Source organism: Tursiops truncatus, chromosome 14, assembly GCF_011762595.2.
Source record: "Tursiops truncatus isolate mTurTru1 chromosome 14, mTurTru1.mat.Y, whole genome shotgun sequence".
NCBI lineage: Eukaryota > Metazoa > Chordata > Mammalia > Artiodactyla > Delphinidae > Tursiops > Tursiops truncatus.
The window spans coordinates 68,907,403-68,934,535 of NC_047047.1; the positions used below are offsets into that span (position 1 = coordinate 68,907,403).

At 37.4% G+C, this 27,133-nt stretch overlaps 1 protein-coding gene across 1 annotated transcript in view; it reads left to right on the forward strand.

The window, feature by feature from the left end:
• Nucleotides 1–27,133, forward strand: part of ASXL2 (ASXL transcriptional regulator 2) — a 123,256-nt gene that overhangs the window by 33,163 nt on the left and 62,960 nt on the right. The window contains exon 2 of the mRNA XM_019943113.3: nucleotides 10,296–10,378. Coding sequence (XP_019798672.1) covers nucleotides 10,296–10,378 — 83 coding nt within the window. The remainder of the gene's footprint in view (nucleotides 1–10,295; nucleotides 10,379–27,133) is intronic.

Consider the following 27,133-nt stretch of genomic DNA (forward strand, 5'->3'; position numbering starts at 1 on the left):
ATCCCTTAAGCAGTTTTAACTAACTGGTTTCTTCTATTTTATTTCTTGAAAAAACAGTATACCTAGAAAATCAATGAAATTAATTTTCATTAAAAAGGCACACAGAAATTTTAGGTCTCTATTTCCAATAGCTTAATGTCCTATGTCAGCATACTTAAGTATTTTTATATAAATAGTAAAATTCACCCATATTAAAATAAAGTAATTCCTTGCTCTAGATAATAAATCAAAATATTTTTATTATTACCATTACCATGGATAATATAAATGTTTTAAATTCTAAATAGAGTTCATTCTGATAGTGGATTAATAGTTACCTTTCTATTAAGATTTGATATGCCAGAGAAATTTTTATTAATTTCCATTTTGTAGCTTCTTGGACAGAAAGCCACGAGTTCAGATGAACAGTAGGGCAGCCACATTCCCCAGTTTGCTCATCACCACTTTTCTGGTAGAGTTGGGATTTGAACTCTGATATTCTGCCTCATTATGATGAATTAATCAAAATATTTTTGCATATGAATGTAAGTGCCTTATTCTGTGATATTTTGTGCTTGTTTTTCTTGCAGAATAGCTTAATATCTAGTCTTTATATTTGGATATCTGTAATGTAAATAGGATTTAAAGAACATATAAATGACTTTATAGGGACTGAAGTCTTGGCATTTAACTTAAAGCTGTTTCATATTTTTGTAAATTTTAGTTTTTGTCTAATGTTTAGTATTATTGGCAGTATAGGGCATTGTTAACTACTTGTGAAAAAAAATAGTGGAAAAATCAAAGGGGCAGCCGGAGAAAAACATGCTATCTTTTGTATTTTTCATCCCCCTTAAGAATACTGGTGAAATTTTAGATCGGGATATCAAATGTGAACTGGAAAAGATTTTTGTCATATAATTTATTAGTAATAACAAAAGCTACCATTTATGTCACTTGTGCTAAGTTAAGAATACTGCAGAATGTTTTACTTAATGTTCCTATCTATGAGGGTGTTACTACCCTCATTATACAGATGAAGGGTTAAGATTGAGAGCTTTTAGTCATCAATATTATGTCTTAGAGCTATTAGGTGCAGGCTATTTGAGCTCTATACACTTTGAAGCACTTTCATATTTTGCATCGATTAAACTTTTTCCCCCCAACTGAAACCTCTTAATTATGTTAATAACATCCTTTACAGAGACCACCAAAACTGAGTCTTAGTCAATCCATTGTATGCTGGTTTGGAGTATTTGTTATAAAAACTTGAAATGCGGAAGAAAATAAAGCAAATCCCACATTTGTAGTATTATGTAAATTTGTGTCATACATTTTAGTATTCAGGATTTCCTAATGATAGTAACAGTAAAATTTAATTGCCAGGTAGATGATTATATCAGTTTCCCTAGAAATCCCTTCTATTTTTTGATTAAGGCAAGCATAACACCTGTTGCACAAAGTGTTTTTCTTGTATCAACTCCAGCATTTTTCAGTATGGTTTACAAAAATCTCTATATCTTCCCACTTTTCTTAAGCAGAAGTTGTAGCAACAGAGTTCTTAGACTTCAGTGGCAGTATGTTTTCTTCCAGTAACCAAATGGGCTGTTTGAGGGGGAGTTCTGTGTTAGAAGTGAATCGGCCTGGAATAGCAACTAAATATAAAGCCTCACTTATACCCACACCAATGCTTTTTAAGTCTTTTAAAAATTAATTAATTAATTTTTGGCTGCGTTGGGTCTTCGTTGCTGTGCGCAGGCTTTCTCTAGTTGTGGTGAGCGGGGGCTACTCTTCGTTGCGGTGCGGTGGCTTCTCTTGTTGCGGATCACAGGCTCTAGGTGTGCGGGCTTCAGTAGTTGTGGCATGTGGCTTCAGTAGTTGTGGCTCGCAGGCCCAGTAATTGTGGCGCACAGGCTTAGTTGCTCCACGGCATGTGGGATCTTCCCAGACCAGGGCTTGAACCCGTGTCCCCTGCAATGGCAGGCAAATTCTTAACCACTGCGCCACCAGGGAAGTCCCTACACCAATGCTTTTGATGCATTTTTGCTTTTGTCCAATAGGTTGTGCATTTTCACTCTTTTAATTTGTTGGCAGAAATAAATTTTGTTTAGGTAGAGTTGTAATTTTATCTGACAAATCATTGAATATACTACTTTCTGTAATGGAAATAAAAGGAATGTATTTCTGATATTCAAACAGACCTCTGATTTTTTTTGCGTGTGATGTAGCTATTAAATTTTATAATTTTATTTTATTTATTTTTTAGGGGGAGGGGTGCGCGGGCCTCTCACTGTTGTGGCCTCTCCCGTTGAGGAGCACAGGCTCCGGACGCGCAGGCTCAGCGGCCATGGGTCATGGGCCCAGCCGCTCTGCGTCATGTGGGATCTTCCCAGACGGGGGCACAAACCCGTGTCCCCTGCATCGGCAGGCGGACTCTCAACCACTGCGCCACCAGGGAAGCCCTATAATTTTATTTTTTAATCTGATTTTTATTTAGATCAGATAGCTTATTTCAAAAAGAGGAAATATGAAAGTCTAAAAACGTAGGACAAGTTCAACTTCATTAGTAGCTAAAATTAAAAATTTTTTATATATTTTTTCAAATAATTACCAAGGATTTAAAAAGTAATATGAATGTTGGTTAATGGTTAACAGTAGTGAAACTCCCGTACACATGGTGGAAAGCAATTTGGCAATATTATATATTAAAATAATTTTATACAGCAGTTCCAGTTGTTAGAAGACTTTGAAAATAGTCAGAAGCACTTGGTGGCATTTGTTACAGTTAAAGAAAAAAAAAAGGAGACAATAGCACACATTTATTGAGAATTTTATATATCCTCAAATTCTGAGCTAAGCAGCTCAAAATAAAATATTCTATTTGTCTCCCATGGCCACTCCATGAGTTATAGATGTTTTTCTTGTTTTGATTTTACTGATGAAACTAAGACCCAGAGATTAACTTTCTAAGGTCACAGAGCTTTAAATTTTAGAGTCAGGTATAAAATTAAGATCTGTCTCACTCTAAACATGTGTTGGTAACCATCGGGAAAGAGTGCCTCTTTAAGCAGTCTAAATGTGCAACAGTAGGAAATGGATTAAGTGATTTAGTGTGTATATGTATGTGTGTGGGTGTATATATATGTGTGTATATATGTATATATATCAATCAGTGGAGTATCATGCTGCTATGAAATATATCAATAATAACTGTTGCAAGATTTGCAAAAAGGGCTTTTAAAAAGAGGTACAAACTAGTATATGCAGAAGGATGTCAACTGCAAAATGTTATAGAAAAAAACCTGTGGAAGGGACAGCCAAAATGTTAAATCCTGTTCTCTCATGGCAGAATCCCCCTTTGCATATAATTTGAGGTGGGGGGGGGGAGTATGGTCTAAATTTTCTAGAATGAATATGTATTACCATTGGGGGGAAGCCCTTGTTGCTTTATATATGGTATATATGACTGTGTATAGGTTTAACTCAGCACATGAAATGAATTTCTGTGTGGAATACTATGAAATATCACTGTAAGTTGGTGGAACACCCTTGTCTAGAGTTTGAGAACCACAGTTTGAGAAATACAAAGAATCTTCCTAGGCCCCACCAGGATCTTATTTTTCAGTTTTATGTTCTTGTTCACTATCAAAGACACAGCCAGGAACCCATCTCTTAAGATATTGACTTAATTATAGATATATGTGGGGGCTGCCATTTGCATTAAGCTAGTTTTGTCACGTTTCAGAAAAGACCTGTGAGAAAAAGGTCTGTATCTGATCTTTATACTTGATGGTCACAATCCCCATCTTAACCAAAATATCAAGCAACGTTTCTGCAGTCCTCTTAGTTTTTCTGCCTCAGCAAGTAAGAACCTACCCATCATTCAGCAGAAGCATAGTTTTCATCATTCCAATGCATATTTTAGTTGATAAAAGAAAATTTTTTTCCTCATTGAAATCTTTGCTTTATATAAAGCTTTGTTAGTACCCTCTTTAGTGTGGGGAATTAAGAGTTCTGACATCTTAAGTTTAGGCTATGCTATTCTCTTGAGTCTTCCTTTCCTTTCTGGTAAAATTATAACTAAACCTGCTCTGCTGTTTCTTGGATTGTTGTGAGGGGCATATGAAATAGAATGGCTACATGATGTTTGTAACTGTAAGGCAGTTGTATGTAGGAATTAAGAGAAAGATGTAAAATTTTTGTATGTATTATCTGGGCAGCACTATAGGAAGATATGTCTTTAATGTTTGGGGTGAGCTCGAGTTTTTCTTTGAAAGGGATATCAGTCTTTTGTGTTCTTTTTTGGCCATCTTTTATGTGTATATCTCTACGTAAGAACTCTTTTTATGTTACGTAAATTGGTACAGCATTATGGAAAACAGTTTGTAGGTTCCTCAAAAAATTAAAAATAGAACTACCATATGATCCAGCAGTCCTACTTCTGGGGATATATCCGAAGGAAATGAAATTACTGTCTTGGAGAGATATCTGCACCCTTGGTTCATTGCAGGATTTTTCACAGTAGCCAAGACATGGAAAAAACGTAAGTGTCCAACAACAGATGACTGGATAAAGAAAATTTATATATATATGTATGTAATAATATTATTCAGCCATAAAAAGAGGAAAATGTACCATATGCGACAACTTAGATGAACCTTGAAGGCGTTCTGCTAAGTGAAATAAGTCAGACAGAGACAAATACTGCATGATCTCATTTATATATGGAATCCAAAGAAGTTAAACTCTTAGAAACAGTGTAGATTGATGGTTACCAGGAGTTGAGTGGTAGGAGAAATTGGGAGATGTTGGTCGAAGGATACAAATGAGCAGTTATAAGATGAATATGTTCTGGGGATCTGATGCACAGCATGATGACTATAGTTAACAATACTGCATTATATACTTGAAATTTGCTTACAGAGTAGGTCTGAAATGTTGTCATCACACACAGAAAAGGGTACCTGTGTGAGGCAATGAATGTGTTAATCAACCCTTAATGTGGTAATCATTGAACAATATATATGTATATCAAATCATCACGTTGTACACCTTAAACTTACATAGTGTTATTTGTCGATTATATCTCAGTAAAGCTGGGGGGAAAATCTGGCTAAAGTAATAAAATGTGTGTGTGTGTTTAGCAGTGGTGGTGCTTGTGAGTGTCTGAGTGTATTTTAGAGTGGTCAGGAATATCTCTGAAGAAGTGAAGTGAGGGAGAGAGTCCATGAATCTCTTGGGGAAAAACATTGCAAGAGGAGGGAGCAGGTATAGAGACCCTGAATAAGGAATGAATTGGTTATGTTTGAGAAAGGGCAAGAAGGTAATATGAGAAAAGCGAGATGTAGAGTTTCATGTAGAATCTTTTAAACTGTATTGGGAATTCAGATTTTATTTTAATTTTAGTTAATTTTTTTAAAAAAGTGACAGGGAGCTTAAAAATCAGAGGAATAGAGGCTTCCCTGGTGGTGCAGTGGTTGAGAGTCTGCCTGCCGATGCAGGGGACACGGGTTCATGCCCCAGTCCGGGAAGATCCCACATGCCACAGAGCGGCTGGGCCCGTGAGCCATGGCCGCTGGGCCTGCATGTCCGGAGCCTGTGCTCCGCAACGGGAGAGGCCACAGCAGTGAGAGGCCCGTGTACCGCAAAAAAACAAAAAAAACCCAGAGGAATATGTAATTTAAGTTTTAGGACGATTACTTAAGTGTCATGTGAATAGATTGGTGAGTCATATTAGGCATAACTTTGGCTGCCTATAACAGTTCCTTAAATGATTTGGAAGTTTATTTCTCTTTCATGCAACAGTCTGGAGGTGTAGTTAGTCCACCGTTCTTAGGGTGCATCCTTATCTGTATGGTTCAGAATGGCTTTGTTACCTCCTCCACTTTAAAATCAACAGGGTGGAGGAAGGGCCAAAGAGGGATGTGTCCCTGCCTTTTGAAAATCTGGGTTTTTGAAGTTATCACTCCCTATCACTCCCCCTCACATTCTGTTGTCCAGAACCTGTATTCCACACCAAGATTCGAGGAAGACTGAAAGAAGACCCCCTGTCCCCAGCCCCCACACAGTGTCTTTTCATATATAGCTATATAATATTCAATTGTGTAGGTATACCAGTTTTGTTAATATCTTATTATTAGATAAGAAGCCTTTAAACTTTTTTCTTTATTGAGTAATATAATGAATATTTTCTTATATTATCAATAGATTGTGTGTACATTTCCATTTCATGGTGTTCATTTACTATTGCCATGTTTTTGCTATCCAAAATAGTAGGGGAAAAAACCATTGAAAAGTGATTTTTTTTGTATTTAATTGTTAGTGAAGTCAGACATTCAATATCGTTTTTCCCATAAAATTTTATTATGGGATATTGAATAGGTACACAAAAGCCAACAATAATATAATATCTTTGTACCCATCTTGTAGCTTCTATAATTATCAGCTTATAGCCAGTCTTGCAATACTTAAACTCCTATCTAAATTTCTTCTTGTGTAATTTTGAAGCAAATCCCCAACATCATATAATTTCATCTGTAAGTATTTCAGTATGCAAATATTTTTTCATATGTCTTTTATCCAGTTGTTTTAACTCTTTTATGAGCTATCTGCTCATGTCCATGGTGTATTTTTTTTCTTTTTCAGTAATTTTATACAATTTTATAATAGTATATAGACAGTAAATACAGGTCCAGTTTTCTGTATGGGCCTTAATTTGGATAAAGGTAGTAAGTTAAATTTTGGACATGTTAAGTTTGAGATGGAACATCCGAGGTTGATGTTTAAAAGCAGTTATAAACGGACTGTGCTGCTTCTTTTCATTTATCAAAATAGGGGTGATTGATGAAGTCTTGGGAATGGATGATTTTATTCAGGGAGGGTTGGAGTGAAAAGCAAAAGCTGCAAAATGATGCTTGTAAAGTATTTAAGGGATGGCCACAGAAAAAGACCAAGAAGAAACATTTTGGGAAAAAAAGGTCTGGAGAGAGCAGTGTCTAAGGAGGGAAAGGTTAATAACATTTATCTGATGTAGTATAGAGCTCAGGGAGGATGACAAACAGAAATATATTTGTTGGATTTTATGATTAAACAAATGAAAAAAGAGATGCAGACCAGGACACAGTGAGCTGTAGGGTGCAGGATATCCCTGAGTTTGAATGCCGACTGCCACTTGTCTTGCTGCATTATGTTTGGAAATTTGCTTATTGAGCATTAGTTATCCCACTTTTTAAATGGGGGTAATAAGGCTTGTCTTTTAAGGTTGCTGAGACGTTTAACTGAGAGAATGATCTGCGCTTGTTTGTGTCTTCTTTATAAATGGTAGTTGTTGACATCACATTTTGATACCTTACTGGCTGATCTAGGATATCTGACTTCAAGTGGTTTCTATTACACAAGTCCTGTATCTGTTGTTTTTGACTTGCTGTACTAATGGATATTCTTTTGATAGTATAGTATAGATTATTCAGAATTGGTTCAATTTTAGCTTTCACTTGCATTTGTTAATTGCCAAGGGTTCTAAGAATAGAAAGTGATTTAGGTATAAGAGAGTTTCTACCTAAAATTTGGATTAAAAAAAAAAAAAGTAAAGAAACCAGAATTGACTTAAAAGAAGTCAATTTAAAGTAAGCCTGTTAGGACTCCCATGGTGGCACAGTGGTTAAGAATCTGCCTGCCAGTGCAGGAGACACGGGTTCGAGCCTTGGTCTGGGAAGAGCCCACGTGCCACGGAGGCAACTAAGCCCGTGCGCCACAACTACTGAGCCACAGCTACTGAAGCCTGCGCGCCTGGAGCCCGTGCCCCACAACAAGAGAAGCCACCACAATGAGAAGCCCTCGCACTGCAACGGAGAGTAGTCCCCGCTCGCTGCAACTAGAGAAAGCCGGCGTGCAGCAACGAAGACCCAACGCAGCCAAAAATAAATAAATAAATTTAAAAATAAATAAAATAAAATAGAAGTCTGTTAATGGCAAATACTCTTCATTTCCCTTTAATCTAAGAATGTCTTGATTTCCCCTTCATTTTTGGAGGATATTTTTGCTAGATAGGAATTTTGGAATTAAGTCCTTCCCTTTCAGCACTTAAAAATGTTCTTCACTGTTTCTGCCTTCCATAGTTTCTGATGAGAAACCCACAGTCAGTGGAATTGTTTTTCTCCTAAGTGGAAGGTTGTTTTTCCTTGGCTGCCTTCAAGATTTTAAAATTTTCTTTAGTTTTCAGTAATTTGATTATGATATATCTGGGTACAGGTTTCTTTGAATTTATGTTGTTTGAGATTCATTGATTCTCTTGAAATTGTAAGTGTATATCTTTCACCAAATTTGGGAAGTTTTCTGCTGCTATTTCTTTAAGTATGTTTTCTGTGTGCTACTCTTTATCTTCTCCTTTGGGGACTCTGATGACATGAATGTTAAACCTTTTGATATTGTCCCGTTGGCTTTGTTCATTTATTTTTTCTATCATTTTTCTCTCTGTTCATCAGATTGGATAGTTTCTATTGCTCTATCTTCAGGTTTACTGATTCTCTCCTCTGTTATCTCCCTTCTACAGTCGAGCCCCTCCAGAGAATTTTGGGTTTACTTTGGATATTGTGTTTTTTAGTCTTAAATTTTTATTTGCTTTATACACCACATAGGCACACACACAATAATGTAATGAATCTTACTTCTCTGCTGAGACTCTTAACTATTTTTTTTCCCCCCAAGAATCATCTTTCTGGCTTCTTGAAGCATGGTTATAGTAGCTGCCTTAAAGTCTTTGTCTGAAAATTCCAGAGTCTGTAGCATCTTGGATTTGTTGTGTGTAGGTTGTCTTTTCTCTTGTGAGTTATTGAGATTTTCCTGGTTCTTCATATGTCAAGTAATTTTGGATCATATATTAGACATTTTGATGTTAACGTTATGATACTCTGTCTCATTTAAATGATATGGAGAATGTTGTTGTTGTTATTACTTTATTTTTAGGGATGGGAGGATTTTTTTAAGCGGGCATTTGGTCTTGTTAGGTTCAGGTCATAAGTTTCTGCCTACCCTTCTGTGCACTAAAATTCCAATGACTAGTTTTCAAAGCCTTTGTTTCTATCTGTCCCGCATGTACACCACCGAGTGGCAAATTTGGGAACCTGATAGTATGTTTAGGGTCAGATCCACATAGGTATAGTTCTTGGGTGACCCCAGGAGTGTTTATAGAACTTCATGGTGTCACTTTCTTGAGCTCCTTTCTCTTTGCAAGTTCCCTGACACTTTCTGGCTCTTAGAGACCCTTCTTCCTTGTCCTATGGCTAGATAACTAAGGTTTTCATTTTGGTGTTTTGCTGCACACTTCCACAACTGCATCTGCCTTTGATGCCAAGCAACAGGACGGTGGAGAAAGAATATAAACCATGGGAATTCCCTCCACACTCATGGGATCGGAAGGGATCTGCTTTCTTGAAGTTTTAGGTCCCTGTCCAGCCACTGCTGGTATCATCACTGCCACAGCTGCTGCCTTTGGATTGCTTGGGGGCAGGGTCTGAGAGAAAGGGAAAAAAACCCTCAGAGGATTGTCCTCCCTTTTAGGGGCCCCCTTTACTGCTTTTTGGACAAAAAAAAGAGAAGACTTCTCTTGGAGCCATTTCTGTCTGCACTTACTGTGCAGTTCTGAGTTTGGACTGCCCTTGAGTCTACCTAGGGGAAACAAAACCAGGAAACTCACTGCTGGGTTAGTAGTACTTCTAATTTTGGTTTCCTCCCTGAAACCAACTGCTACCATTTTCAGAGTCCTCAGATAGCTGCTCCATGCATTCTGTCCAGGTTTTTAGTTGTATTCGGGAGAGACAGGATAATTTATGCTTATTACATCATCTTCACCAGAACCAGAACACGGATACCATTTTAATTTCATTATAACTGTATTGTTCTTTTGTTTTGGTTAAGAAATTACTGAGCAACCAAGATGTACTAGACTTTGTTTGGAGATGTAAAGATGGATAATCTTTAAGGTGCTTCCAATAAGTCCACAGGTAGTCATGTGATGAGGGAGTGGAGGCAGAAAGTAAACATAATTTCACATTATGCATTAATAATAATTGAATTATTAATCTTATCTTTTTTGATCCATTTCTGCTTCAGGATTTGACTTAGGGTTTGTGACTGAAGGAGAGAATATCCTATTTACATTTCATTAATTTTCCACTTATTATCCAAAAATTTAAGGGATGAAAAGTCTCTGGATTTGTATATGCTGGAGGAAATTAATACATAGCTATAATAAATATAATTTATATATGTAATTATAATAAGAAATTAAAATAATTTACTATTATATACTTGTTTCTCAGGTCTTAGAAAAATATCCCAATACACCCATGAGTCATAAAGAAATTCTTCAAGTTATCCAGAGAGAAGGACTAAAAGAAATCAGGTGAGTTATTTAAGTATTATTAGTAATAATTATAATACTTGATTAGAATATTTTATAGTATATAGCAGTCTACTTTAGTCCTGAAGATTGATTATTTAGTAATAACTGCTTTGTTAATTTATGATTTATTCAGCTCAGATCTTTGGAGTTTTCAGTCATAGCACAGTTACAAAACCAAAAGTAAGTTAGAAAAAAATTCTTAGAAGGTTGCTATCTCCACACCCATGCACTTTAATTCTTAGGAAGGCCTGGAGCCATCTTCAAGCCTTCATCTATCAGTTCAGGCTTTTGATTTAATAAGCTTAGTCATTAGCAAATTTAGAAGTCCTCTAGTTCAGGGAGAATGGTAGATGTAAACAGTCTAGGAAAAAATAACCTTGGCCAAAAAGAATTAAATGGAAAAGATACATAAAGCAGTATGTGTTTCAAGTAATAGTCTTACTATGTTCAAATAAAACAGCCTGGGGTCAATTAATATAGGACCAAAGGTAGAACACACTTTAATTTCTAAGAGCTTTATTATATTACAATAGCACATAATAGTCACTGTTCATAGTCAAGACCATCTGCCATCAAGAAATATTAAAATTATGTTCATTATATTTTATATGTTAAGGCAGAAATCCGGGTGTCTACATTAGAGATATTTTCATTAAGAGAAAAAGGTTACAGTGCTACTAGTTGTTCTCACCTGGGGCTGGTATAGTGCAGGGGTCCCCAACCCCACGGGCCACAGACCACTAGTGGTCCATGGCCTATTAGGAACTGGGCCGCACAGCAGGAGGTGAGTGGCGGGCGAGCGAGTGAAGCTTCATCTGTATTTACAGCCGCTCCCCATCACTTGCATTACCGCCTGAGCTCTGCCTCCTGTCAGATCAGCTGCAGCATTAGATTTTTATAGGAACCCTACTGTGAACTGCTTATGCGAGGGATCTAGGTTGCGTGCTCCTTATGCGAATCTAATGCCTGATGATCTGAGGTGGAGCTGAGGCTGTGATGCAAGTGCTGGGGAGCGGCTGCAAATACAGATTATCATTAGTGAGGTTTGACTGCACAGAGACCGTAATAAATCAATTGCTTGCAGACTCATATCAAAATCCTATCAGTGAGTGACAAGTGAAAACAAGCTCAGGGCTCCCACTGATTCTGCATTAAGGTGAGTTGTACAATTATTTCATTATATATTACAATGTAATAATGGAAAAAAAGTGCACAATAAGTGTAATGTACTTGAATCATCCCCAAATCATCCTCCACCCACCCCACCCCCTGCCCCAGTTAATGGAAAAATTGTCTTCCATGAAACTAGTCCCTGGTGTCAAAAAGGTTGGGGACCCCTGGTATAGTGTAATACCCATAGCGAAAGTGGTTAGGATTTTGGGGGGCTATTTTTGATTGTCACAATGATGAGAAAGGAGGGAGCACTATGGCATTTGGTTATTACTCTGAGGAACAAATTCTACTAACGTATTCTAATTTTTTTTATAACACTATTGGGTTTTATAGAACAGGAATGAGCAAGAGATTTCATTTCTTTTCATAAAATTAGACTATTCGTAAAAATTTCATAAAATTTTCTATTCCTAAAAATACACACTGGGGAAATAGACCAGGAAATCTTATGTAAAGAGATCAGACTCGGGCTTCCCTGGTGGCGCAGTGGTTGAGAGTCCACCTGCCGATGCAGGGGACACGGGTTCATGCCCTGGTCCAGGAAGATCCCACATGCCGCGGAGCGGCTGGGCCCGTGAGCCATGGCCGCTGAGCCTGCGCGTCCAGAGCCTGGGCTCCGCAACGGGGGAGGCCACAGCAGTGAGAGGCCTGCGTACCGCAAAAAAAAAATAAAAAAAAATAAAAGAGATCCGACTCCATCAGTGCCCTAGGTCTAAATGACAATTGCAGGATCATTTATCTCTAACACAGTAAGGCTCTGACTTTAAACTTGTCATTATTATTTCTAGAGAGTAGGCAAGAACAGTAAATAAGAAAGAATACTAAATAAATAAAGAACAGAAGGGGAAAAAAAGAAGAACTTAAAAAAAAATGTAGCAAGATGGTGGAGTCATCAAAAATAGCTTCTGACTTCACTTAGTAACAACTCACAAGAAGCTATTCTTGGTTAAACTATATTGTGGTGATACAGTTACGTGACCACAAAGCAGTACTTTTAAAGTCACCAGTGACTTCCATTTTGTCACCTCCACTGGACTTTTAGTTTTGCCTCTCTTGTTAACTCTCAGCATTACTTAACACAGATGACTACTGCTTCCTTTTTGAAACTCTGTATCATTACCTGAAGTGACCAAACATTCCTACTTTCCTTCCTTGCTCTGCAAGCTCCTTCTCAGTTTATTTGCTTATTATCTTCTCTCTAACTGAAGTGCAGTCGACATTCCCATAGCTTTTTTGGGGTCACTTTTGTTTTGTCACTTCCCAGTTGTGTAGGGAAGCTAATTCCCACCTCAGCCTTTGTACATGCTGACCCCTTTACTTAGTTAACTGTTGTTTTTTTTCAGGTGTCAGCTTGAACATGTCTCTTCCAGAGAACTTTGGCTGACTTCCCAATCTAGATCACATTTTCCGTTTTTAGTTTGGTATATAGTGTTCTGTGTTCTTTCTTTATAGCACTTAAGATTTGAAATTACATATCGCTTTGGTCTTTCAAAAAAATCATGTAGCTTCTCTATAGCTTACATTAAGCTAGTAGCTCCATGAGGGCAGTGACATTTATCTCCCCCCCGCCCCCGGCTTGGCACATAACAGGCCTTGCAAACCTACTTGTTAATGAATATATGAAGTATCAGTGATTGGAAGATGACATTCAAATGTAGTTCTAGCTTATCCTCTTGCTGCATGATGTGTCTTAAATGGTAGTCTTAAAATCTTTAGAGTTTTCAGGTACATTATGGAACGAAGTAACTATGCTTATTGAAGATGTGCTCTTTTTTTTGAACCAGTCTTAGCATTTAATTAACCAGGAAGGGGGATTATTGGGAGGGGCACCCCTGTAAAAATGTACAAAAGGTCTGTGGGGCTATGTGGAAGGGGGAGATAAATATGTACATGGAACCCCGCCTTCCTTTAGTCCTTCCTCCCCCAGCCCTGAGAGGGCATGAGGACTTGGGTGGTAGGTGAAGGGGGGGGCACTTTGGCCTCTGGTTTAGTGAGCCTCTGGGGAGGCAGGCCAAGGGCCTGGGGGCCCTCAGAAGCGACGATGGTAAGATGTGCTCCTTTTTACAGTTTTATTTTCATTCCTTAATCCTCAATACAAGACTTTTTAGCTATTTTTCCCTTTGCTGTTTTCCCTCTGCTCCCCCATTTTGAAGATTCTCGCTTGATTTTGATTATTCCATACTATATTGTTTTATTCTAAAATGTATTAAAATGGAAGCAGCTCAAATGTCCATCAGAAGATGAATGGATAAATAAAATGTGGTATATACAGTCAATGTAATAGTATTCAGCCTTAAGAAGGAATGAAATTCTGATACATGCTACATAGATGAACCTTAAAAACATGCTGAGTATATGTATAACTGATTCATTTTGATGTACAGTAGTAAGTAACACAACATTGTAAATCGATTAAAAATTTTAAAAAAATATGAAAGAGAATGTATATATGTATTTAAAAAAATGCCAGACACAAAAGGACAAATATTGTACAATTCCACTTACATGAGACACCTAGAATAGGCAAGCTCCTAGAGACAGAAAATGGAATAGAGGTTACCAGGGGCTGAGAGTAGGGGAGAATAGGGAGTTATTGTTTAATTGGTAGAATTTCTCTCTGGGATGATGAAAAAGTTCTTGAAATGGATAGTGGTAATGGTTGCACAACAGTGTAAATAAATACTTAGTGCCACTAAATCGTACACTTATACAAGTTACCATTTTAGCCATTTTATTATGTATATTTTGCCACAACCAGTCAACAAAAAGAAGTATTAAAAATGAAGTGATTGGCTCCTGGCTGAGAAGGATTGAGGTACTAGTCCCTTTAAGAAGTTAGGTGATAAGATTGAAAATCATTTACCCAAAATATGGAATTTTGAATGAATGAATTAGAAACGTACAGTATTCTTAGAATATTATAACATTTAAATTAAATACTGTTTTATAACTGTAAAGCATATCAGCATTTTAGAAAATGGAGAAAAAAAAGGGTCCTTGAATTTTCCCCCTCATAATAGCTTATGACTTCGTGTATTCCTTTTTTTTTTTTTTCGGATACCTAAACGAACTCCTTTTAAAGATAGAGTTTCCCATGGGAGTCATAGGGAAGATATGGATTTTGTTGTTTCAGGTGAAAGGAACATTTTGAAGTGTTCTAAAAGGAGCTTAGTTCTGTTTAGAACAGATAAGGAGATGTGAAAAGGGTTGAAGTAGCCCCTAGGAAGAAGAAAAGATAGAAAGATTTTAAAAGAAAGAAGAATTTGGGACTTGTAGGTTGTAGCAGTTATTGGTAATTTAGATAGATAGATGCTCTAACTACAGTATTTGGTCATTCCTAAAGAAAAAGACTTTAGTTTCTGTACTGTTTGCCAGTAAATAGTTATTTCAGAAAATTAAAAATGGTTTTTAAACAATTTGTTGTGACATCTCACTTCCTTGTTCAATTTTCCATGTCTGAAATATAGCCTAATTGTTCTTTCTCTTAACTTACATAGTAATGATAACTTAGCAGTAGTTTCCTAGGGTTGAGCTCTTCGACACAGAATTGCTAGTTCCAAATGTGAAGTACTGTTAGAACCTTTTGAAAAAATTCTGTAAGCTTTTAATCATTTGTTTTTACGTAGACAGTTTCCTTTTTAAAAAGTCAGTATTGTTGACTGAATAGAGAGTTTTTTCGAGTTTACTTGGTTGAAAAACCCCCATTCACATTATAGCTGATGTGTTATTGAGTCTAGATCATGCTATACATTTATGTGAATCTAAATATTGAAGGAATAGTTATTTTTGTTTCCCTCTCAAGATACTACAAATGAAATCAAGGGTTCAGAGAGACAGATGTATCCACTTCATACAGTTTGTGTACTTCAGTTTCTTTCTAAGGGAAATTATTCAGGGTTTTATTTTATCTTGAATCAATGTAACTGGTACAGTAAATGGCTGTCATTAGCCATCAGTGTTTAAAATAGCCTTTCAAAAACTTAAGATGTTTCCTTTTTGTCTGATGATGATGTCTTAAGATATTTACAGTTTACAGGAAAACTATCTCAGTGCCTCCCTTTATTCCTGTTTTCTCCTGATTTGAGTCCATACTTCTTCCTGTGATTACAAACTATCCCATCGGTCATGAATACAAACCCCAGAGGTAATTCAAACTCCAGCCTCCTGAATATACTCACACAGCTTCATGGAGCTGTTTCTGGACTTTGGGGCATTCTTTTTTTAATCTTTTAAAATTAAGTTTGTAAAAGATCTCTGCATCTTTGAGCTATATTCTGTAGTTCTCAGGGTCCAATCAGCAGACAGAAGCTACATGGTTTGAACAGGGAAGTTATTAACTGGTTAATTTATTAACTGGAAGTTAATAACTGGTAACCAAGAGTTAACTATTGAAAGGTAAAGATAACACAGAAGAATACAGTAATAACAGATATGGGAAGCAGCTGCTACCTGTAGGGCTGAGGCAGCATGCCCCAGGAAGGAATAACTTTCAAGGAGGCCCCTCCATGTCCATAGGGGTTGTGATTCAGCTCTCCCTGGAGAAGGTGGGGCTCTGGTCCAGTGGATTACAAAGTTCACTGGTGCCATAGCCGGGGGTGGCACATAGAAAACTGCCTTCTGGGTAGTAGAAGAACTTGCTGGAAAGCCTCCTGCTGGCTTCTCAACTGGGGAGCCAGCTGAGGCAGCAGCAGAATTTTCTGGGAAGGCACCCACAGGCATTCTGCTGAACATTGCTGAAGGGTGAGCACCATTGAGTGTCCCTCATATTGCTGGGTGCTGCAAGCCATGAGAGCAAGCAGGCAAAAGCACACTAAAACTGGAAAGAAAAGACCCCCTTTTTTCTTTCTGCAGTGTTCTCCCAGCACTATACTGACAAAACTAACAGTGAGCCAGCTGGCAAAGGAGAAATGTTTATAGAATCCAACTCCATTGTCACAGAGAAGGGCAAAGAAGGTTGGATTTGGAGCTAAAAGTCAATAAATCGGTAACTGGCACAGAAGCCGTCAGTAGTTTTTCCATAGAATAACTGAGGTCATTGACTGGTCCCGTGTACCACTTTTGTTTACTTGATTTCTTTCCATCTGCTCCCCAGCTAAACTGATGCAGTGCTGTTGCGTGTATAGGATCTGAGATTTCTTATCTTTACTCAGGACATTAAGCCAGCATTTATCTTCCTCTCTTTATGAAAAAATCTTGACAATCTTTTAATCAACTCAGTTATTACCTCCACAAAGCTGATGGCCTTTTCCTCTGCATTTTATTTTTTTTATTTTTTATTTTATTTTACTTTTTTTGCGGTCTGCGGGCCTCTCACTGTTGTGGCCTCTCCCTTTGCGGAGCATAGGCTCCGGACGCGCAGGCTCAGCGGCCATGGCTCACGGGCCCAGCTGGTCCGCGGCATGTGGGATCTTCCCGGACCGGGACACGAACCCGTGTCGCCTGCCTTGGCAGGCGGACTCTCAACCACTGCGCCACCAGGGAAGCCCTCCTCTGCATTTTAACATATCTTCCCCCTCTCAATATTTTTCTTTTTTTTTTTAAATATTTTTCTTTTTTAAAGGAGAATTATCACCTTATATTTTAATATTATCCTCACTTCTCTTACTAGATTAATTTTTTATTAAGATTTATGATCAGTTTCCATCAGAAGAATAGGCTCTCAATACCAGAGACAAATGGGACTTCACTATTTTAATTATTTTATTCATAGAATTACAGAGAAAATAGACGAGAAATATAGTTATGCTTTTAAATGGAAAATTCACGTTCTTTATACTTAAGGTTTAAAAAATTGAGTGATAAATTTGTACATGGGAGAAAGTAAAAAAACGTAAGAACTGAGGTGACTTTAGAGATTATCTGATTCCAACGTATAATTTTGGATAGAATGAGGCCCCAAAAGCCAATGTCTCCAAATTGGAATTTGCTTTTTCTTGAAATCCTCTCCTATTATTGTTTTGTTCTGGGTTAAGCTAAAATTGTATTATTCTAAACTTAGAATATATGTAACAAATACATAAATTATGAAACATAATAGTAAAAACACTTGTGAAATGTCCTTATCACCAAATATCATTGGAGTTGCCTCTGTGCTTCTACACTATCCCATTCACTTCTCTTATTTTGCTGTTATGAACTCCCAGTACTATGTTGAGATAGAATGGTGAGCACACACTTCTTTGCCTGCTTGTTCATAAGGGGAAAGCATTCCCTCTTCTGTATTCTGGAAGATATTTTGTAAAATTGGTGTTAGTTCTTTAAATGTTTGGTGGAATTCTCAATTGAAGACCATCTGGACTTGGAGGTTTCTTTTTCAGGAGATTTTAAGTAACAAATTTGATTTCTTTAATGGTTATAGGACTATGCAAATTATTTGTTTCTTATTAGTTGAGTTTTGGTAGTTTGTTGTTTCTGAAGCATCTGTCCATTTCTTCTAAGTTGTCAAATTAATTTGTGTAAAATTGTTTGCACTGTTCCCTCACTGTCTTTTTTATGGTTGCAGAATATATAGTGACATCTCTGTTTTGTTCTTTTGGTTTTTTGGGGGGTGAGGGTGGGGCTGTGCCACATGGCATGTGGGATCTTAGTTCCCAACCAGGGATAGAACCGCCAGCAAAGTCCCCTGTTTTGTTCCTGATATTGGTAATTTTTATTTTCTCTCCTGTCTTTGTCAGTCTTGCTAGAGATTTGTTAATTTTATTGTTTTTTTTTCAAAAAGAGACCAGAATTTTGTTTCACTGCTTTTTTTCTATTGTTTTTGTCTTTTTTTTTTTTAATCATTTTATGATTCAGGTTATGGTCTATCTTGGTGCATTAAATATTCCATACATGCTTGAAAAGCATGTGTATATGTTTTCTTCTGGGGTAGAGTGTTCTGTAAATGTAAGGTCATTTTGGTTAATAGGGTGTTCAGATGGTCTATATCCTTACTGATTTTGTCTACTTGTTTTATTGATAATTGAAAGAAGGGTGTTGAAGTCTCCAGGTATAATTGTGCATTTGTTTATTTCTCTTTTCTGTTACTTCTGTTTTTGCTTCAGGTATTTTACATATTTGTTGTTAGGTACATATACATTAAGGGCATTGTTTTCTTAGTCAATTGACCCTGTTTTCATTCTGTAATTACCCTCTTTATCCCTGATAATAGTCTTTGTTTTGAAGTTTATTTGGATACTAATAGAATACCATTTTTTTCCATTTTGGTGGTGAGGCACGAGGCTTGTAGGATTAAGGATCTTAGTTCCCCGACCAGGGATTGAACCCAGGCCCTTGGCAGTGAAAGCACGGGGTCCTAACCACTGGGCCACCAGGGAATTTCCTAATAGAATACTTTTGATTAGTGTTTGTGTGATATTTATTTTTTCCATTTTAATTTATCTGTATTTTTATTTTTATTTTTTAAAATAAATATTTATTTTTGGCTGCATTGGGTCTTTGTTGCTGTGCGTGGGCTTTCTCTAGTTGTGGTTAGCAGGGGCTACTCTTCATTGCGGTGCACGGGCTTCTCATTGCGGTGGCTTCTCTTGTTGTGGAGCACGGACTCTAGGCACACTAGCTTCAGTAGTTGTGGCTCCCGGGCTCTAGAGAGCCGGCTCAGTAGTTGTGGCGCACAGGCTTAGTTGCTCCGTGGCATGTGGGATCTTCCTGGACCAGGACTCGAACCCGTGTCCCCTGCATTGGCAGGCAGATTCTTAACCACTGCGCCACCAAGGAAACCCTACTGCCTTCTTTTGAACTGAGTATTTTGCACTGTATTTTATTTATTGACTTTCTGTCACTCTCTTTGTGTGTGCGTGTGTTTAAAGTGGGTGTTCTAGAGATTATAATACATATCCAATCTTTCACAGAATTCTTGGGATTGATATTTTACCATCTTAAATAAAGTGTAGATGCCTTACAACCATTTAGGTCCCTTTATCCATCCTGTATATGTTATAGTTGTCATATGTGTTCCATCTCATACATGGAATTACCCACCATACAATATTAGTTTTGCTTTCAGGCCATAAATAGTTGAAAGACTATTTTTACCCAGATGTTTACCGTTTCTTTTGCTCTTCCTTCTTCCCTTAAGTTCCACATTTCCCTCTAGTATCATTTCTCTTTAGCCTGCAGAACTTTCCTTTTAGTATTTCTTTAAGAGCAGTTCTGTGCTGGTGATGAATTCTCTTAGTTTTCCTTCATCTGAGTATGTCTTTTTTTTTTTTTTTTTTGGCCTTCATTTTGAAGAATTTTTTTGTTGGATATAGAATTCGGTATTGATAGTTCTTGTCTTTCAGTACTTTAAAAATGTTGCTCCACTGCCTTCTGGCCTCCATGGTTTTTGATGAGAAATACATGCTGTTTGAATCATTGCTCTCCTGTAAGCAGTACATGGTTTTCTCTGGTTGCTTTCAAGATAATTTCTTTCCGCTTAGCTTTCAGCAGTTTGATTTTTAATGTGTCTAGGTGTGGGTTTCTTTGTGTTTAGATCTGTTTAGCATTCACTGAGCTTCTTGAATCTGTAGCTTTATGTCTTTTGCCAAATTTGGCAAGTTTTCAGCCATTCTTCAGATGTTTTTTCTTCACCACATTCTTTCTCTTCTTCCAGTGTCGGGATTACCTCTGGGTATTTTACCACAGTTCCCTGAGTCTCTGCTCATTTTTTCCCAACCTTTTTTGTCTGTATTTCAGATTGGATCACTTCTGTTGCTCTCTTGTCACATCACCTGACACTTTTCTCTGTCTTCTGCATTCAGCTGTTGAGCCCATCCAGTGAGATTTTTTCAAATTTCTGATGTTATGTCTTTTAATTCCAAAATTTCTGGGTTGTTTGTTTGTTTGTTTTTGTTTTTTTGTTTGTTTGTGGTACGCGGGCCTCTCACTGTTGTGGCCTCTCCCATTGTGAAGCACAGGCTCCGGACTCACAGGCTCAGCGGCCATGGCTTACGGGCCCAGCCGCTCCACGGCATGTGGGATCTTCCCGGATCGGGGCACGAACCCGCGTCCCCCGCATCGGCAGGCGGGCTCTGAACCACTGTGCCACTAGGGAAGCCCTGGGTTTTTTTTAATAGTTTCTATTTCTCTGCTGAAAACCTGTCTTCGCATTAATTTCAAGTTCATTTATCCTAACCTCATGGGTATAGTAATAATGAATGCTTTAAAGTTTTAGTCTGATAAGTCCAACATCTGGGTAATCTCAGGATTGGCAGCTGTTGATTGTCTTTTCCCTTGAGAATTTGTCACATTTTCCTGGATCTTTGCTTATTGAGAAATTTAAGGTAGTATTCTGGACGTTTTGAATATTATGTTGTTTTATGTTCTGTTTTTCTGTTAAAAACTTCTGGAGAATGGTGATTTCTTTGTTTTTTTAAAGTACGTAGCCCAGCTATTCTGACTATTCTGTTACCTTTTGTAAGTTTCAGTTTGATAATCAGTTCAGTTTTCAAAGCCTTTGCTCTGCTGTTCTGCATCTGTTCCATGCATGTGCCACTCAGGGTGAGTCTGAGATGTGAGTAGTGGTTCAGTTCTTAAAGCCTTTGCTGTGTTAATTGGGAATGTCCTAAGTATACACAGCTCAGGGGTGAGCCCAGGCCTCATGTGGAAATTAGGGGACTCCCTTGTCTGGTTCTTTTCTCTCAGGAATTCCACGCCTCCCCCCACTCCCCAATTCTTAGAATTTTATCTGTCCCCTACAGTAGTACATCTCCTCAACTAGGACCTGTTTTTTAGGCAAAGTGTTGAGAAATAAACCCCAGAAAATTCACTCTGTGAGAGTTTAGCCAACTGAAGTTAGAGGGTATAGTCCACATGACTGCCCTCACTTATTATACCAACTGCATAGTTCACGGGTTTCTAAGACTACTCTCAAGGCTTGATAATTTGCTAGAGGAACTTGTATAACTCACTGAAAACAAGCACTTGGTTTTGGGACGGTTACAGATTAAGATTCGTCAAGGGAAGAGACACATAAGGTAGAGTCAAATCTAGTACCCAACACAGAGCTTCCAGTCATCCTCTCCCCGTGACTTAGGACAGTGTTAATTGTCAACATCAGTGTGTGACAATAAGCACAGAGTATTGCCCCCAAGGAAGCTTACTTGAGCCTTGATGTCTAGAGTTTCTATTGGGGGTCCATCGCATTATTCAGTTTTCAGTGTCTAGCCCCTCTAGTGGTCAACCGATACCATGTGACCCAAGCCCCCACCCTAAATCACATTATTGGTATGTCTCAAAGCCCCCACTCCTAATTACAGTGTTACTATCTGGCTGGCCCAAGGCCTTCATAGGGCCTAGCAGTTATCTCTTGGAAGCCAAGGGCAAGGCCAGCCTTCTCTATGGGTATGGGTAAATTCTATTCTATATATTCTCATATGAGTTAGGTTTTGACTTCCCAATGTGCCAGCTTTCTTAATTTTCAGTGTTTTAAGTAGTTGCTTTTAAAAAATTGACGTGTAAGTCACATACCATGGAAGTCACCATTTTAAAAACATACAGCTCAGTGGGTTTTTTGTTTGTTTGTTAAGTATATTCACCCAAAACATTTTCATCACCCTGAAAAGAAACCCTGTACTGATTAGCCACTCCCCTTCTTTGTCCCCTGCAATTCTCCCCATGCCTCAGCCATAGGCAATCACTAACATACTTTCTGTCTCCATGGATTTGCCAATTCTGGATATTTCGTGTTATGAAATCATACACTATTGGGTCTTCTGTGACTGGCTTCTTTCGTTTGTTATAATGATTTGAAGGATCATTCATGTGGTAGCATTTATCAGTACTTCATTCCTTCATTGTGGAATAATATTCCATTGTATACATATGCCACATTTTGTTTACCCATTCATCCATTGATGGACATTTGGTTATTTTCACTTTTTGGCTATGATGAATTATGTTACTGTGAACATTCATGTATAAGTTTTTGTGTGGGAAGTTGCTTTTTACATTTTTGTCCACAGTCTTTTGTTGTAACTAGCCAGAGAGAGAGAGACAGAGAGACAGATACAGGCAGACAGGCAGACAGACATGGGCAGGCAGGAAGGCTGGCTGGCTATTGTGGGCCTGCTTTGTCTTCACCAGCACCAGAAATTCCGGTCAATTTTAATTGAAATTGGACTGAGCTTTAAATTCATGGAATCTTCCATGATTAACCACAAATTTCAAGTCAGAATCATGGTATTTTTCTTTGGCTTAGAATAGAATTCTAGATTTTGGTGTAGCCTTTGTTTTCCAGTCATTTTTAAATTGCAATAAGGGGGGTGGTATCACAGACAGTCTGGTGTAGGCCATTTAACACAGCTGTTTTATGACTAGGTGTTTGGAACCTCAGTGTTGACTAGTTCCATAATTGGAGCCTGTTTTTCCTACCAAATAAGTAAGTGGATGTGAATAGTACACAATAAACCAGTATGAATCCATTGGCATGGTTAAATGTTTAAGCATTGCTCTGTCCAAATGTGTAGTCAGTCCTCAAATGGAAATAAACCTACCCCAAACACTTACATCTGATAATTACTTTATATCTGATAATTACAAGATGATATGTAGTCTGACATTATTTTATTTTATTTTTTTTTGCTGTATGCGGGCCTCCCACTGTTGTGGCCTCTCCCGTTGCGGAGCACAGGCTCCGGACGCGCAGGCTCAGCGGCCATGGCTCACGGGCCCAGCCGCTCCGCGGCATGTGGGATCTTCCCAGACCGGGGCACGAACCCGTGTCCCCTGCATCGGCAGGCGGACTCTCAACCACTGCGCCACCAGGAAGCCCCTGACATTTTATATATATATATATGAAGAATGCACTGCAGCATTTAGGAGTTGAAGGGATTAAGGAGACGAATAAAGAGGATGTTATACTAGATTATGCAAGATGTAGTGGTTTGGATTAGGATGAAGAGAATAGACAGATTTGAGATCATGTTTCAGGACTTGCTGATGGATTGGATATGAGAGGTGTAAGGAAGGAGGAAATAAAACATTATTTCTGGGCTGCCTGATTGTACAGCTGCCATTTACCATAGAGAGGAAGAACAGAGGAATAAACTGGGAAAGTGAAGAGGGTTGATTAGTAAAGAATTCGTTGAGTATATTTTGTAGATTCAGAAAAAAAGGTTTGAACCTTATGAGAGGTGAGGGGACGTATTCAAGTGTGGGGACTGGTTTTGTTATACTTGTCAGGACAGCAGTTAAAAGGTAGTAATGATCTGGAGCTGTAGAGTAGGTATCTGTTTTCAGAGATTAATATTTAATACCTGTTTCGGATGTTGATGAATAAATAGTTCCAGGTATGTTATAGAATCTAAAAATACATTCTTTTCCTTCTGTGGTAATAAACTTTAACTTACGTTATAAGTCTAGGTTTGTAAGTTAGGTACTGAAGACAGTTTTTTTAATGTAAATTTTTACTTTTGGAAAATTCCAAACTAAAACAAAAGTATGTATCCTCCAGCATAAATTATAAATAGTCCTCTCACCCCAGACTGTTTTGGGGTGAATTTCAGGTATTTTATTACCTCGGCATTCCAGTATGTATTTAACAGATAAGAACTAGAGAGACTATTTATGTACAGTTGGATATTCTGGTTTATTTTTAAAAACAGAGCAACTAAACATACACGTTAAACATACATACTATTGATAAAACATACACAATAGTACATAGTACATAAATCAAGTGCTTATGTACACTTCGAGACCATTCCTGCTAATCCTTAAAACGTTATCACTTGTTACTACTTCTATCCTTAATCTGTTGTACAACAAGTTTTTCCTGCCAGTCAGCTGTGGCTGCCATTATTGTTTACAAATGTGCTTTTACAGCGTTAAGTTTAGGACTTCAAGCCTTCCTTCTGAAGTAACCATTGCTTTTAATAACTACCACAACGCCCCCCACCCCCCCAGAGTTCTTTTACCTGCTTTGCTTATTCTGTTGGCTGTATTATCTTGACTCTTTTTATATCAGCTAATAGAGAAAGAGTTTTTAGGAAAGAAGAAAATGGTATTCATTTCCTGAGACCCAATTCTTTTACTCCTTTTTGTTTTTGTTTTTTTTGGTCTTGCCATTCATGAGTAGAAGAGGAAAGAGAAAGAAAAAAGATTCTGGGTGTTCATGAATTTATTATCCACAGATTGAGTATATTCTGAATTAGACCATTTATGAGTTGTCCCAAGGGTTTATGATACATAATAATTAGTAATTTTGGTGAGGCCTATATGAATTTGAATCCTTTACACCATAAAATCGTGTGGGTGAATAAGTTGTGCAGCTAATAAATGAGTATAGCCAACTGCCTAGCTTTTAAATAAGGTTGAGCATTACTTATTTGTCACCTCTGAAACAAGCCAGGAAGTATTTAAAAGCATTGGTTCTTTATGGGAAAAGACCTGGAAAGGAAGACTAAGTGCTACTTATATAGTAGTATTGGCAGATTTGGGGACAAGCACGTCACTTGGATGTGCATTCCTCACAAATGAAGCCTACCTAGTTCTATTACAACATTATGCCCCTGATTAATTACACCCCCAAATGGGTAATCTCTTTTGCATTCCTCATCTTCTTCTCCCTCCTCAACCTCTTTTCCAAACCAGTCACAGAATGATATAGCTGGAAAAGATAATTAGGATATTATAGTCGTATACCATTTTATTACTGAAGAATTAAGGCCCATAGAGATTGAGACTCGGCCAGGGTAGGACAAGTAGCTTAGTGAAACTAAAACTCAGGCTTATTACTCGCTTTTGTTCTTTTCTTCAGTATATACTGCCTCTACATCTATAGTTCTCCCTTCCCTTCTGACTAGTATATTTGCTCTATTGTTTTTTAAATAAAATTGATACCATGTGCTAACATAGAACATTAGGTTAGTTGCTGTCTAACTGTAAATTGCTTTCTGGAAGAATTTGAAATAAAAACCCCAGCCATTATAGTAACTTGGCTTCTGAAAGGGCCAGTACATTTTTAAAGAACCTATCTTATTGGAACATTTAAATAGATCTTTATATTGTTGTCTTGCAGAGCTCAAAATCGTCATCTAGCAAGGAGTTTTTCTTATGTCTCAGTCTTGTATCCCAAGCAAACTCCTTTAGAGTTGGAATTGTAAAAATCTCTGGGAACCATCTAGCTAAAATCATGCTCAATAAACATTTGCCAGATTAAAATTTTACCTCTTTGGAGGAGTCCCAGCTGCATCTGATTAGTATTAAATGCATTTACTTAGGAACAAAATAATCTCCCTCACATGGTATTTAAGTATGTTTTAGCTCACCTCCCACCAAAAACTAATCCAATTACCTAATTTTTTCCCTCACCTCTTATATAAAAGTATATAGCAAAGGAAATAAAGTCAACGTTTTCTACTACTTTTCAGCAGAAATCATCGCCACAGAGCAGATCATTTGACTGTCTGCAAAACTGAATTGCCTTGAGGTGATTTCACTAGGAAGAGCTTAGTTTAAGAATAAAGAACATTATTAATTAAATTGATACCATATTTATCTAAGGTTGGCTGATACCTTTGAGTTCAGCCTGCATTTTCTTGACCTGCTAGTTGCAGTCTACTTTCAAGCCTGCAAACCTTGTAGGGATGTCAAAAGGATTAATTATGAAAAAACAAACACAAAATGCTTGGATATTAACAGAAAAGAGTATTCTTATCTATTGTTATTTAGCTTCATAATGAGTTCCATTATGGAACAAAGGGGAAGCTAATAAACCTTAGGGTCTATAGCTGATGGCTTTATGATGGCTCCTTGAAATTTGAAATGCATGGGAAGGATATTAAAGAGTGGGGAATATTCACTGGATCCACATTAACTTTAAGCTGCTGTAATAGTTTTACTCTGCCACGTAATTGAGGTGCTGCAACTGTTATCTGAAATGGTTTAGACCATTGATGTATTTTAGACACTGATATTTGAGACTAACTTGTAAATTCTAAAGAAGAAATTAATGTTTTATGTAGCAAAGTGTTGGGGAGGGTACTAATTTGAAGAATTGTATGTTCTGGGAGGGGAGGGGAGAGTTTATTTTTTGGCTTTATTGTTGCTTTGTAAAGAAAAATTAAAAGCTCTTTTTTTTTTCCTTCTTTCATTTTCTTGGGGTGCATTCCAACTCCAGAAGGTAAGAATTACTTTATTCTAAAGAAGTATTATACAGTTATAAAGCACTCTTTTACAAGTTTAACTTAACTTTACCCTTGGTTGCATGATTTTTACTTTATAAAACTAAATAATTAGTCTAGAAACTATTATAAATAAGAGTGATATTACTATGTAAATATTGGCTGTATGTGCTTTTTTTTTTTTCTTCTCGCAATTTATTATAATCATTGGTCATATTTTTAGAAACCCAATCTACATTTAGTTTTATTAAAATCATTATTTGACTTTCTAGCATTAGGATACCTAATATTATACAGATTAATAAATGAAAATATTTCAGAGATTGGAAATGTGTGAGCTAACACTTGCTGTTTGGCTATAAGGTTGAAATGTATGTTTATGCTCTTACTGATTTAGAGAATATTGGTAAATCCTTTACGGGATTGACACGTACTTAAAACAAGGCCCAGAACAGGTTAAAATTCATAGTCTGGATCTTTA